Source organism: Takifugu flavidus, chromosome 18 (assembly GCF_003711565.1).
Source record: "Takifugu flavidus isolate HTHZ2018 chromosome 18, ASM371156v2, whole genome shotgun sequence".
In the NCBI taxonomy this organism is placed as follows: domain Eukaryota; kingdom Metazoa; phylum Chordata; class Actinopteri; order Tetraodontiformes; family Tetraodontidae; genus Takifugu; species Takifugu flavidus.
The window spans coordinates 6,055,202-6,071,000 of NC_079537.1; the positions used below are offsets into that span (position 1 = coordinate 6,055,202).

General features: G+C 38.2%; 2 gene segments (V, D, J or C); both read left to right on the forward strand.

The window, feature by feature from the left end:
* The first annotated feature begins 536 nt into the window (after positions 1-536).
* On the forward strand, positions 537-1,206 carry LOC130514567 (Ig heavy chain V region 5A-like). The segment is given in 2 exon segments: positions 537-626; positions 718-1,206. Coding segments are annotated over 2 exon segments (396 nt in total).
* Positions 1,207-5,156: 3,950 nt separating this feature from the next.
* On the forward strand, positions 5,157-14,046 carry LOC130515327 (Ig heavy chain V region MC101-like). The segment is given in 3 exon segments: positions 5,157-5,199; positions 5,293-5,679; positions 14,039-14,046. Coding segments are annotated over 3 exon segments (438 nt in total).
* The last annotated feature ends 1,753 nt before the right edge of the window (positions 14,047-15,799 follow it).

Sequence of the window (15,799 nt, forward strand, 5' to 3'; positions counted from 1 at the left end):
TCACAATACGAGAGAAACATTCTCCGTCTGCCAACAGATAAAAAAAAGGGCTGGACCTTTTTGGGTGTTGGTTATATTCAGCAGAAAAGTTAGCAACAGTGCTCAAATGGTCATATGATTAACTGACGACACCATCTTATTACCTTAAATGATTATGTTCTATGTAAGTTCCGGTACCTCATGAGCCAGTCACAAAGTGGCACCAAGAAGTGTGATTAAATGCCTGCACGTACGCACATTCTTCACTATATGCATAAGTCAGTTCTAGTGATTCAAAGTTACATTATAAACTTGTGCTACACAGGAAGTTTCACAGTAGATTTCATAGTAAATTTCCACAAAACCGTAAACAGGAATTTCATGAATATTTTAAAAGGTTACAATAAGGTAACTAACAGCAGACCTTTTTATGTAAAACATGATTTGACTGTAGGTTTCCACTCTTCTATTGGCTCTATTTGGTCAACAGTGATGCTCCACATGTTTGATTCTATGCAAATTCAGAGTTCTTCTTTGTTCCTCAGCTATAAAACCATCACATCAGACTGTCAGTGGAGTTCTCTGCACCTGACTTTCAACATTAACCATGTTCTCTGCAGCTCTGCTGCTGCTGTTGGCAGCTGGATGTGAGTCTCTCTGTGGATTTGTCAAAGTCAGCAGTTGATCTGTTTGAGTGATATTTTATTTATAATCAGCATTTTCTTTGTTGTTTCACAGGTGTGAAGTGTGAACAGTTGACACAGCCAGCCTCTGTGACTGTGCAGCCAGGTCAGCGTCTGACCATCACCTGTCAGGTCTCCTATTCTGTTAGCAGCTATTACACAAACTGGATCAGACAGCCTGCAGGGAAAGGACTGGAGTGGATTGGTGCACATCGTGTTGGATCCACCCCAAGCTACAAAGCTTCCCTGAAGAACAAGTTCAGCATCAGTTCGGACTCTTCCAGCAAAACAGTGACTCTAAATGGAGTGAATGTGCAGCCTGAAGACACTGCTGTGTATTACTGTGCCAGAGACACAATAACACAAAGCATCAGTGGAGCTGAACAAAAACCCCTCAGAGCATCAACATAACATCACCAGAGGGGGCGCTGTCACACCAGGAATGAATCATCACCCAAACATGTTGATATTGAGTTCAAAGTGTTGAAAGATGCTTGAACTCAATACATTGAGAACAGAAAAATTTAAATGTGGTAAAGAAGAACTTTTGCGCATTTCATTTTTTTAAAGAAAAAGAATAGTACAAGCATAAAAAACATTTGTGGATGTCATTTGCACTCATAAAACGACCAACTTAAATTATTAATGACATTATCATAAACCTTTGATCTCTTCATTACGTTGCAAGTAAATTTCACACATATGTGAAATAGTTCCACAAGGACACAGCAACATAAATACATTTGTTTCTCAGTTTTTTCTTTAATGACCTCAATGTTTCAGCTCTGACAAAAACTCAAGGTGGGACCCAAGAAGACAGACAAGAAGGCCACTTCGGTGAACTACAGTTTATTACACAAATATTTACAACAGTGAAGAAGAGTGAGCGTGCTATACAAGGAGACCACAGTGAACAAAGTACCAAGCCAAAACCCAGAGAAGTGCTTGAAACACACAGCCCACACACAGGATCATAACGCTCAACAGTTTATTTCAACATGCGTCACCCAAACTAAAAGTGCACAGACTAGCACATGATTTTTCATATGCAGCTTGATTAGAACTGCTTAGTGTGAAATGTGGGGTATTTCAGAGATCAGTACTGGGAGCACTGGTGCACTATTAGTTGGATTAAATTAAAAATGTCTCAAATCATAAACTCACATCATCCAAAGAGGAGGAGGCATCACAATCAAATCCAGTTCGTAGTTATCATTTAGAAGTTATTATTTCAACAAGTTAAACTGTCAAAATCAGTTCAAAACAGGTAAATAAAAATATATTTATTTTGAGAGAAACTCAAAAGGGTGATAATCAAATTGATGCTGTGCAAATTAAACTGAGGAGGAGTTGATGCAAAACTCAGATGAGACACACAGAGGGGACAACAGTTGAACATGATGGACTGTAGGACAGGACTGCTGCTTCTAACTATCTGCTGGGCAGGTGAAGATCTTCGGTGAACAGTTGACACAGCCAGCCTCTGTGACTGTGCAGCCAGGTCAGCGTCTGACCATCACCTGTCAGGTCTCTTATTCTCTCAGCAGCTACTGGACAAGCTGGATCAGACAGCCTGCAGGGAAAGGACTGGAGTGGATTGGATGGAAATATACTGGAGACTCCGACTACAAAGATTCCCTGAAGAACAAGTTCAGCATCAGTTTAGACTCTTCCAGCAACACAGTGACTCTAAATGGAGTGAATGTGCAGCCTGAAGACACTGCTGTGTATTACTGTGCCAGACACAATAACACAAACCATCAGTGGAGCTGAACAAAAACCCCTCAAAGCATCAACACAACATCACCAGAGGGGGCGCTGTCACACCAGGAATGAATCATAACAACTTTGTGGCAGAAATTTTGAGAAGAATGCTGGAGCACAAGATTTTTACCTCAGAATTTAAATTAAATAAAAACTTGTAGGAAACTTTCAATGTTTTTTGTAGTAAAAAAGAACTAGAAAATAAGAAAACATTTTTGGATTCCTTTTGCACGAATATATAAATACCAAATGACCTAAAATATATATATGAATGATTTTGTTGAATGCTGAACTTCTGATCTCATTATGATACAAGTGAATTTCACATGCCTTTAAAATTGTTTCATAAGGATAATGCAGCAACAATATATTTGTTTCTCTGTAATTTCAATGATCTCAACAGTTAATTTCAACTTTCACCCAAAATAAAAGCACACACCCAGAACCAATTTTTTAACCTATTTTTAATGATTAAATATTTGAAGACACTTTTTTTTTTACTTGATGGAAAATAATCTGATCTTGTGATTCTCCCTTTAGACATTCTTTTTGTATATTAAAATTTATTTTTAGCTGGATGAGAACTGCAGAGTGTGAAGTGTGGGGTACCTCACAAATCATTACTAGGACCACTGGTACATCATTAATTGGACAAAATTAAAAGTGTCTTGATCATTGGCTCACATCATCCAAAGAGGAGGAGGCATCACGATCAAATCCAGTTGTTGACTGAGGAGGAGTCGATGCAAAACTCAGATGTGTTCCACGTCTACTTATGTGAGAGCAGAGAGGAGGACAGAGAAGAGGGGACACACAGTTGAACATGATGGACTGTAGGACAGGACTGCTGCTTCTAACTATCTGCTGGGCAGGTGAAGATCTTCACTCATCCTGATTGTTGACACATTTTGATTTTTGTCATCAGCTGATTAACTTGATGTTTCATCTTCTAAACAGGTGTTGATGCTCAGACTCTGACCCAGTCTGAACCAGTGGTTAAAAGACCTGGAGAATCTCACACACTGACCTGTTCAGTCTCAGATTCAGTGGCTACTGGATGCACTGGGTCAGACAGGCTCCTGGAAAAGGACTGGAGTGGATCAGTCTTATTTACACTGATGGCAGCAACAAGTACTACTCTGAGTCAGTCAAAGGCCGGTTTATCATCTCCAGAGACAACAACAGAGCACAGCTGAATCTGCAGATGAACAGCCTGAAGACTGAAGATTCTGCTGTTTATTATTGTGCTCGATGGTCACAGTGACTGAAGTCAGTTCAGCAGCTGTACAAAAACACACACTTCTCATATTTGCTGCTGTGAAGTGCAGAACTGCAAACTGAACACTGTCTTTATTTTAATAATTTATGCCTTTTAAATCCTATATATACTTACTAACTTTTTAATAATGTAAAACCTATATATTAAACCCATCAGGAAATAACATCACATTTTCCCCCCAAATAATACAATATTCTGGTAACTTAATTACATTGTATTGATGGTAAATTATGTCTAGTTTTGACATCTTGACATCAAGCTTTTTTTGGAGTATGTAATTAATTTAGTTATAATCTCCCTAAAACATAAATTATTCTTGTGGATCAATATACTTTAACAAAATTTTATCAATTTTTGTTGATCTACCATTTTTGTGTCAAGTTGTTTTTAACCTCACATGGGCTAATCGTTGAGCAAGAACAATTAACCTGAAATTTATCTTCCCCCAAACTGTTAATTAACAACTGTCGTGCTTTGGAATCTCTGGAGAATTTCAGCTGGTTTTAAAATCCTCTTTGTAATGTGAATTAAATTCAAAGGAAAAAAATCAGCCCCAAAAGCAGACACTGTAGTCTGGATTGAATTGTGACAATTATTTTATACAATTTGATGGAAGACAATTACAGACAACAGAGTGATTAGGACCACAGTGAAATGATGCACGATGAGGTGGTGAAAGCAGGTCTGCATAAAGAGAGACAGCATTGATTTAAAAAAAAAAAAAGGAATTGAAATCAAAAACTGTAGCTCCGTGAATGAAAACCGATTTGAGCTGACGACTAAAGATTTCTCAACTAACAGGCAGAGAACGTGGGGAAGAGACAGCCTGGATGACAAGAAACACACGTAGGGATACAGAAGAAAGTGGGTTTAAATTGAAAATCATAGACAATAGAAGACTCACAGGGTATAATCTACAAGTGCAATAGTGATAAAAACAAAAAAATATAACATAAAAATGAAACACTCTGGTCCTCCATTAGTTTTAATTTTTTTTTAAAAATCAACAACAACATTGAATACATTTGCACGGAATGTCCTAAAATTAAATAGCTTTGACTGATTTTGGAAGAAAATATTTTATTCGGGATTCTGAATATAACCAAGAGGGGCAGTGCAACATTTTAAAAGTAGAACATGACAAATGGAACCAACACAATCAGGCTGCGAAAACGTGTGTTTAACACTCCCTGTTTTTTCTTCTCATCTGTTGACATTTATTCGATAGTTGCCAATTTCACAACTTTTATGCCTTATTGGTCAATATATAATGATTTTTAGGTATTAATAATGATAGAACTGTGTTGTAACTCCTGATGCTGCTTTTATTTCCTGTCAGTTTTCTTCTCTATGCAAAGGGAACTTCCTGTCCATCTGCTATAAAGACTTGACATCCTGCTGTCAGCTGCAGCAGAAGAGAAGCTCCCATCAGATCAGCTTCAATCCCAACCATGTTCTCTGTAGCTCTGCTGCTGCTGTTGGCAGCTGGATCCTGTGAGTCTGACTGAGGCAGAGACACTGACAGTGTGATCACCCTGACTGTTCCCTCTACGTCCACTGATTCAATCTTCTGCTCTTCATCCACAGGTGTGAAGGGTGAACAGTTGACACAGCCAGCCTCTGTGACTGTGCAGCCAGGTCAGCGTCTGACCATCACCATCACCTGTCAGGTCTCTTATTCTTTCAGCAGCTATGCTACACACTGGATCAGACAGCCTGCAGGGAAAGGACTGGAGTGGATTGGATACAATGGTGTTGGATACACCCCAAGCTACAAAGCTTCCCTGAAGAACAAGTTCAGCATCAGTTTAGACTCTTCCAGCAACACAGTGACTCTAAATGGAGTGAATGTGCAGCCTGAAGACACTGCTGTGTATTACTGTGCCAGAGACACAATAACACAAAGCATCAGTGGAGCTGAACAAAAACCCCTCAGAGCATCAACACAACATCACCAGAGGGGGCGCTGTCACACCAGGAATGAATCATAACAACAACGTTGAGGCAGAAATGTTGAAGAAAAATACTGGAGTAAAAGACCTGAGAATTTAAATTAAATATAAAAACTGTAGGAAACAATTAAGGGATAATGGTAATAAACAAAATAAATACAAAATCAGAAAACGTTTTTGAATTGCTTTTACACAAATATATATATATATAATATAAAGACCAATGACTGAAAATATATATAACTGCTTTCATAGAATTCTAAACTTCTGATCTCATTATGCAACAAGTAATATATAGTATATATATAATATAGTATAATATATGACAATCTTTTTATAAGGATAAGACACACAAGTATTTATTACTCTGTAATTTCAAATATCTCAACAGTTAATTTCAACATTCACTCAAAATAAAAGCACACACCTAGTTGATGATTTTTTAAACAAAGATCAGTCTTTAATCCTGTAACTCAAACATTCATGATCAATTGATGACTCACTGCTGAGTGTGAAGTGTGGGGTACCTCACAAATCAGAACTAGGATCACTCGTGCATCATTAATTGTCAGTTCAGCAGCTGTACAAAAACACGCACTTCTCATATTTACTTCTGTCAAGAGCAGAACTGCACACTGAATACTCCGTTCTATTTTTTTCTGCCTTTTAATTTTTAATTTACCTTTTTACTGTTAAATTACCTGAAAGATTAATGATTTAATAATTATTTTGTACAATCAATAACATAACATTTTTTGCCAACATGAATTATTTGCAATTTTCCCTGAATGTCATCTTAATTTAAGTATGAAAACTATTATCAAAAGAAAATATATTCATTTTTGACTCATGTTGACAGGAGTTTTTGAACTTTGAACCTTGAACAAAATTAGATCTTTTGCTCAGAAGGTTCCCGTCTGTGTGCTCATGCCAAGAAAGTGACACAGAGGACCAGAAGATGCAGCCCAGAATATACGTAGTAGTGAATTAAACCCAATCATTAGTTGCTTGGGACATCAGTTGCAGTAGCACCGCCTCCGGTCTCCAAGGTACCTGAACACTCACCAACTGGAGCAGTTTGGACTTGAAATGATGCCTTATGATCTCTGCCAAATGCTAATATTCAGTTTTTACTTCTGTCCAGGTCCATCCTATAAATATCATGTGTTTCCAGAGCAAACTATTCCCGAGGCTTCAGAGGCAAAGCAGACAACTTATGTTTACACAACGCAAACATGTCGCTCAAAACTCAGTATGAGCAGTCAGTGCTTGGATGATGACTAAATAAGAACATTCAGTGTCTAACCTAAGCAAGAACACACCAGTGCATGCTTCCAGTTCAGTCATTCCAGTCCATTCCTTCCAGTTCGGTCATTAAAAAGCACGGGAGACTCTCCATCTGTCCTGAAGGAGATCTGACTTCACATTTACCGTAGGTCTAGTATGAACTGGATCAGACAGGATCCTGGAAAAGGACTGGAGTGGATCGGTGAAAGATTCACTGATACCAGCAGGAATGACAATGCTGGTAGTGTGAAAGGATGTATAGAAATCAGTAAAGACAACATCAACAGTATCTGAGACTGTTCAGTCTAAATCTGGAGGCCTCTGCTGTGTATTACTGTGCCAAACACACTGGTTGAAGAGAGCAGAGAGGCTTTTCTGAAATTCCACAGGATATTTGTCCATTTAGACCAAAAGGTGGCAGCAGAACACACAGAGTCAGATGTCTCAGTGTGAAAGTTAATGTGGTTTTTCATTTCCTGTTTTTGAGTCAAGATCATCACTTGAACAATCCACCCCAGCACATGAATATTAGCAGCAGTAATGCAATCATGCTAAAAAAAAAAAAAAAAAAGGCAATATCTTCACATTTATTATCAAGCATAGAAAAAAGTCGGATTAGATTCTGGTATAAGTCTTGTTGAAACCTTCAATAAAAATGTGTTTGGTTGAATGATTGGTTGGCTGATTGATCGACCTGTCCCTCTGTCTGTCTATGTATGAAGTTAAATTGCACATTCTTGTATCTTATTCATTGTATTAATTATTTACTTGAAAATAATACAGAAAAATGTCATAATTAAAATAATTTCAATGCAGAAAATTGAGTACTGTTAATTTGGCTTGAAAGAATAGTTGGTCTGAAATTATTAGTTATCATTAAGAAGTTATTATTTCAACACGTTCAACTGTAAAAATCAGTTCAAAACAGGGAAAAAATATATTTATTTTTAAGAGAAACTCAAAAAGTAACAATCAAATTGATGCTGTGCAAATGAAACTGAGGAGGAGTCGATGCAAAACTCAGATGTGTTCCACGTCTACTTATGTGAGAGCAGAGAGGAGGACAGAGAAGAGGGGACACACAGTTGAAGATGATGGACTGTAGGACAGGACTGCTGCTTCTAACTATCTGCTGGGCAGGTGAAGATCTTCACTCATCCTGATTGTTGACTGACTTTTTGTCATCAGCTGATTAACTTGATGTTTCATCTTCTAAACAGGTGTTGATGCTCAGACTCTGACCCAGTCTGAACCAGTGGTTAAAAGACCTGGAGAATCTCACACACTGACCTGTTCAGCCTCTGGATTCACATTCAGCAGCTATGGAATGCACTGGGTCAGACAGGCTCCTGGAAAAGGACTGGAGTGGATCGCTTATATCTACAGCAGCTACAAGTACTACTCTGAATCAGTCAAAGGCCGGTTTATCAACAACAGAGCACAGCTGAATCTGCAGATGAACAGCCTGAAGACTGAAGATTCTGCTGTTTATTATTGTGCTCGATGGTCACAGTGACTGAAGTTTTGACTGATTTTGGAAGAACATATTTTATTCAGGCTTCTGAATATAACCAAGAGGGGCAGTGCAACATTTTAAAGGTAGAAAATGACAAATGGAACCAACACAATCAGACTAAGAAAATATGTGTTTACCACTCCCTGTTTTTTCTTCTCATCTGTTGACATTGATTGGAGAGTTGCCATTTTCATAACTTTTATGTCTTATTGGTCAACATATAATGATTTTTATGTATTAATAACGATAGAACTGTGTTGTAACTCCTGATGCTGCTTTTATTTCCTGTCAGAGTTCGTCTCTATGCAAAGGGAACTTCCTGTCCATCTGCTATAAAGACTTGACATCCTGCTGTCAGCTGCAGCAGAAGAAGAGAAGCTCCCATCAGATCAGCTTCAATCCCAACCATGTTCTCTGTAGCTCTGCTGCTGCTGTTGGCAGCTGGATCCTGTGAGTCTGACTGAGGCAGAGACACTGACAGTGTGATCACCCTGACTGTTCCCTCGACGTCCACTGATTCAATCTTCTGCTCTTCATCCACAGGTGTGAAGGGTGAACAGTTGACACAGCCAGCCTCTGTGACTGTGCAGCCAGGTCAGCGTCTGACCATCACCTGTCAGGTCTCCTATTCTCTCAGCAGCTATGCTACACACTGGGTCAGACAGCCTGCAGGGAAAGGACTGGAGTGGATTGGGTGGAATAGTGTTGGATCCACCCCAAGCTACAAAGCTTCCCTGAAGCATCAGTTTAGACTCTTCCAGCAGCACAGTGACTCTAAATGAAGTGAATGTGCAGCCTGAAGACACTGGTGTATTACTGTGCCAGAGACACAATAACACAAACCATCAGTGGAGCTGAACAAAAACCCCTCAGAGCATCAACACATCATCACCATCCGGGGGCGCTGTCACACCAGGAATGAATCATGACAACAACGTTGAGGCAGAAAATTTGAGGAAAAATAATGGAGAAAAAGACTTCAGAGTTTAAATTAAATGTAAAAACTGTAGGAAACATTTGAGGGATAATGGTCATAAAAAAAGGAAATACAAAATTAGAAAACGTTTTTGAATTGCTTTTACACAAATATATAATGACCAATGACCGAAAATATATATGATAACTGCTTTCATAGAATTCTAAACTTCTGATCTCATTATGCAATAAGTTCACATGTATTTAATATTGTTTTATAAGGATAATGCAGTAACAATATTTTTTTTTTCTCTGTAATTTCAATGATCTCAACAGTTAATTTCAACATTCACTCAAAATAAAAGCAGGCACCTAGTTGGTGATTTTTTTAAACAAAGATCAGTCTTTAATCCTGTATCTCAAACATAAATGATCAATTGATGACTCATGGAAAAAATTGTATTTTTCTTTTTTGATAATGATTAAATGTTTGAAGACCCAGTTTGTTTTATTCTAAAGAAAATATGAGTGACTGTCTGATATGACAAATTCACTGACAGTCTCCAATTGCATGATTCTGCCTTTAGACATTCTTTTTGTATCCTAAAATTAATTTGCAGGTGGATGAGAACAGCTGAGTGTGAAGTGTGGGGTACCTCACAAATCAGTACTAGGACCACTGGTACATCATTAATTGGACAAAGTTAAAAGTGTCATTGATCATAGGCTCACATCCTCCAAAGAGGAGGAGGCATCACAATCAAATCCAGTTGTTTACTGAGGAGGAGTCGATGCAAAACTCAGATGTGTTCCACGTCTACTTATGTGAGAGCAGAGAGGAGGACAGAGAAGAGGGGACACACAGTTGAACATGATGGACTGTAGGACAGGACTGCTGCTTCTAACTATCTGCTGGGCAGGTGAAGATCTTCACTCATCCTGATTGTTGACACACTTTGATTTTTGTCATCAGCTGATTAACTTGATGTTTCATCTTCCAAACAGGTGTTGATGCTCAGACTCTGACCCAGTCTGAACCAGTGGTTAAAAGACCTGGAGAATCTCACACACTGACCTGTTCAGCCTCTGGATTCACATTCAGCAACTATCAGATGCACTGGGTCAGACAGGCTCCTGGAAAAGGACTGGAGTGGATCAGTCTTATTTACACTGAAGGCAGCAACAAGTACTACTCTGAGTCAGTCAAAGGCCGGTTTATCATCTCGAGAGACAACAACAGAGCACAGCTGAATCTGCAGATGAACAGCCTGAAGACTGAAGATTCTGCTATTTATTATTGTGCTCGATACGCACAGTGACTGAAGTCAGTTCAGCGGCTGTACAAAAACACACACTTCTTATATTTACTGCTGTGAAGAGCAGAACTGCACACAGACTATTGTATTATTCCAGGCATTTTAAATCCATATTATTATATTACCTTTTTATTTTTTTTAGAATCCTATAAATTCACATAATTCATTAACTATTTTCAGCCAAAAATAACACAATACAATACAACACAATACACCAGTACATGCTTGAATGGATCAGAGCTACGATGATTAGCGTTGACTATTTGGGATGAATATATGAGGAATAATAGCTTAAACATTATGAATACACACACATGGCCTTCGCTGTTGGCTGGTTAAGGCTGAGACTTAGCGAACTCAGGGTTTTAAGCATTGACATTTTTACCCCTTCACCCACCAGCACTCTCTCCAATCACTTTTCACCTGCAATGGTCCTATCTTTGTTCAGCTACAATTAACCTCTATCTTCTCTATCAAAACTATTTTAAAATGGACTAAGGTGATTGCAAAACTGTTTCTATTTCCCTGGAATCCCTGATGCAGTTCAATACATTTCATAGCTCTCTTTTGGATTTTTTGTTGTCTTTCTCACCCGTTTCTTTTGGGAGACCTCAGGTGTCTGTCCTGGGACGACTCATTCTTGGTCTATGATGCAATATCCTTTTTTACTGTTGAAAGTTAAGACAGGAACAAATACAAATACAAACATCAAAGTTCAAGTGAGATTTATTTCAATCAATCAATCAATCAATCAATCAATCAATCAATCAACCAATCAATCAATCTTTATTTATATACCGTCTGTTATATTCTAAATTGTTTTGAGGCACTTTACAGAATCCCAGGGCCTGACCCTAACAAGCAACAGTGGCAGGAAAACGTCCCCTTTAACAGGAAGAAACTGTTGCAAATCTGCTTCGTAGGTTCGGACCGTGAAACGACCAGAGAATCCGTGATCTTCAGTAAAAAGTTTATTAGACACATTTGTGTGCCTTTTCATAATATGAGAGAAACATTCTACGTCTGCCAACAGATAAAAAAAAGTGCTGGACCTTTTTGCGTGTTGGTTCATATTCAGCAGAAAAGTTAGCAACAGTGCTCAAATGGTCATATGATTAACTGATGACGCCATCTTATTACCTTAAATGATTATGTTCTATGTAAGTTCCGGTACCTCATGAGCCAGTCACAAAGTGGCACCAAGAAGTGTGATTAAATGCCTGCACGTACGCACATTCTTCAGTATATGCATAAGTCAGTTCTAGTGATTCAAAGTTACATGATAAACTTGTGCTACACAGTAAGTTTCACAGTCGATTTCATAGTAAATTTCCACAAAACCTTAAACAGGAATTTCATGAATATTTTAAAAGGTTACAATAAGGTAACTAACAGCAGACCTTTATATGTAAAACATGATTTGACTGTAGGTTTCCACTCTCCTATTGGCTCCATATGGTCAACAGTGATGCTTCACATGTTTGATTCTATGCAAATTCAGAGTTCTTCTTTGTTCCTCAGCTATAAAACCATCACATCAGACTGTCAGTGGAGTTCTCTGCACCTGACTTTCAACATTAACCATGTTCTCTGCAGCTCTGCTGCTGCTGTTGGCAGCTGGATGTGAGTCTCTCTCTGTGCATTTGTCAAAGTCAGCAGTTGATCTGTTTGAGTGTGATTTTATAATAATTTATAAGTATGTTCTTTGTTGTTTCACAGGTGTGAAGGGTGAACAGTTGACACAGCCAGCCTCTGTGACTGTGCAGCCAGGTCAGCCTCTGACCATCACCTGTCAGGTCTCTTATTCTGTTAGCAGCTATGACACAAACTGGATCAGACAGCCTGCAGGAAAGGACTGGAGTGGATTGGGGGACATCGTGTTGGATATACCCCATATTACAAAGCTTCCCTGAAGAACAAATTCAGCATCAATTCAGACTCTTCCAGCAACACAGTGACTCTAAATGGAGTGAATGTGCAGCCTGAAGACACTGCTGTGTATTACTGTGCCAGAGAGTCACAATAACACAAACCATCAGTGGAGCTGAACAAAAACCCTTCAGAGCACTAACACAACATCACCAGAGGGGGCGCTGTCACACCAGGAATGAATCATGACAACAACATTGAGGCGGAAATGTTGAGGAAAAATAATGGAGAAAAAGACTTCAGAAATTAAATTAAATGTAAAAACTATAGGAAACATTTGAGGGATAATGATCACAAAAAAAGGAAATAGAAAATCAGAAAACGTTTTTGAATTGCTTTTACACAAATATATCAAGACCAATGACTGAAAATACATATGATAAATGATTTCATAGAATTCTAAACCTCTGATTTTATTATGCAAAAAGTAAATTTCAAATGTATGAAAATTGTTTCATAAGGATAATGCAGCAACAATACATGTATTACTCTGTAATTTCAATTATCTCAAGAGTTAATTTCAACACTAAAAATAAAAACACAGCCAGTTGATGATTTTTTTAAACAAAGATCAGTGTTTAATACTGTCACTCAAACATTCATGATCAATTGATGACTCGCTGCTGATTGTGAAGTGTGGGGTACCTCACAAATCAGAACTAGGACCTCTGGTGCATCATTAATTGGACAAAGTTAAGTGTCATTGATCATAGGCTCACATCATCCAAAGAGGAGGAGGCATCACAATCAAATCCAGTTGTTTACTGAGGAGGAGTCGATGCAAAACTCAGATGTGTTCCACGTCTACTTATGTGAGAGCAGAGAGGAGGACAGAGAAGAGGGGACACACAGTTGAACATGATGGACTGTAGGACAGGACTGCTGCTTCTAACTATCTGCTGGGCAGGTGAAGATCTTCACTCATCCTGTTTGTGGACACATTTTAATTTTTGTCATCATCTGATTAACTTGATGTTTCATCTTCTAAACAGGTGTTGATGCTCAGACTCTGACCCAGTCTGAACCAGTGGTTAAAAGACCTGGAGAATCTCACACACTGACCTGTTCAGCCTCTGGATTCACATTCAATGACCACTACATGAACTGGGTCAGACAGGCTCCTGGAAAAGGACTGGAGTGGATCAGTGCTATCAACTATGGTGGCAGCTACAAGTACTACTCTGAGTCAGTCAAAGGCCGGTTTATCATCTCCAGAGACAACAACAGAGCACAGCTGAATCTGCAGATGAACAGCCTGAAGACTGAAGATTCTGCTGTTTATTATTGTGCTCGAGAGTCACAGTGACTGAAGTCAGTTCAGCAGCTGTACAAAAACACACACTTCTCATATTTACTGCTGTGAAGTCCACACATACTAAATACTTTCTCTATTCTTTTAAATTGTTTGTGTCTTTTAGGTTTGTGAACTTTAATGTTGCCACAATAATTTTGTAAAGACAATAAATTCTATTAATTTGTTATTGTTCAAAGCTGAACTCAAGTTTTCAATTACCAATTGTATCATGAACAATCTTTAAGTGCAGTTGAACCCAGCCTCCTGATGATACATTGTTGTTGATGTACTCGCTCTCTTTACAGCTGTTTTAAACTTGACAGCAGACATTTAAAAAAAATCAACACACTTTATGAAATTTTATTTTCTAAAAATCTATTTCATTCAAAACATCCCAAGTAACACTTACAATCTACCAGAATCTCCCAGATCCACCTAAACCTGGTTTGAAAGCTTCTTTCCCTGTTGAGGGTTTTGTCATTTCTCACTTGTTACCTTTGGAATCCCTCAGGTTTTCATCCTGGGACAACTCATTTTTCATTTGTAAAATCATGAAATAACTTCATCGAGCATTAATTTATTCTTGGCTTAATTGGTGCCACTCCAACCATCATTTTACACTAGAAGTAACTTTAAGACTCTGGCATTCTGGTTCTTGTGATTTCCAAAGTTACATTTTTCAATTCTGACTTTTGACTTCTGCCTTCAGCTCTGATGTGTTTTTTGCATCAAAGGGAAAATCCATTTTAATCTAATTTAAAACAAATGCAGAAAATGTTCACAACTTTTAAAATTTCTTTTTTTCATTTTGTAACTGGTTGTAATACATAGTCACCAGGTGGAGTGTGTGTGTAGTCATAGTCATCAAGTGATAAATTTACTGTACACATGTGTGCTTGGATATATACGCATTAACATATGTCAACAATATTTTCACACCAATGAGTGTCGATTGTTGCATGTGAAAAAAATTGCTTGATGTTTTTTGAAAATTAGGTTTTTGTTTTTAATTGCGACAAAATCTACTGGAAAGCAATAGTCAGCGCATACAACAGTTCAAGTAAAAGCATGAATATATTCAAATTTGGGGATTTTTTTAAAGTAGATTATGCTGAAATTTAAAACATTTTGTCACATTTATCTTGAAATCAAGTGAATACCTGAATGTCAATTTTTAGCACATTTATGCAAAAATTTTATCAACTTAGTTTTGGAGTCCAGGGTTCCGGTTCCTGTGCTAGTTGTTTCTTCTTCCTGCAGGGGCGTGAAGGAGCCAATAATTAACTACAGTGTGTGCTGCAGGCAGACGCACCTGTCAGCAATCTACATCAGGCCACCTATTTAAGAACAGAGCGCCTGTCTAGTAGGGTTGGAGAATTATTGTTTTCCATGGTAAATCTGATTCCTGTTTCCTCATTATTGGTTTATTTTTTTTAAATTCGTTGAAACAATTCACCCTGGTCATTTGAGGTATCCGCGCCACCCTGCTGGAGTGGAGAACGCACAGGACCTGACTCCCGTGTTGGCTCCCTGCTGGAGCTCCCTGTGTGCCTCGGAAGACTGGACAAGTGCTTCCCCTGTGGTTCAGGAGGACTGCCAAATTAATCTTTTAATAGAGACTTTGTGTTTGGACAATATTCCCACTGCGTTTTGTCTGCTTTCGGGTCCTGGAGAAAAATGAATCGTAACACTTAAAGATGTATAAAATAATTCAATCCAGATGTTAATTGCTCAACCAATGGCTAATGCCTAATCTTAATGCTGGATCTAAATCTAAATGTTAAATCTCAATCTTACTCTAAAGTAAAGAGAAGGAAAAAATAAATGTGCATTTTGATTGTATAACACAATTTGACTGTAGGTTTCCACTCTCCTACTGGCTCTA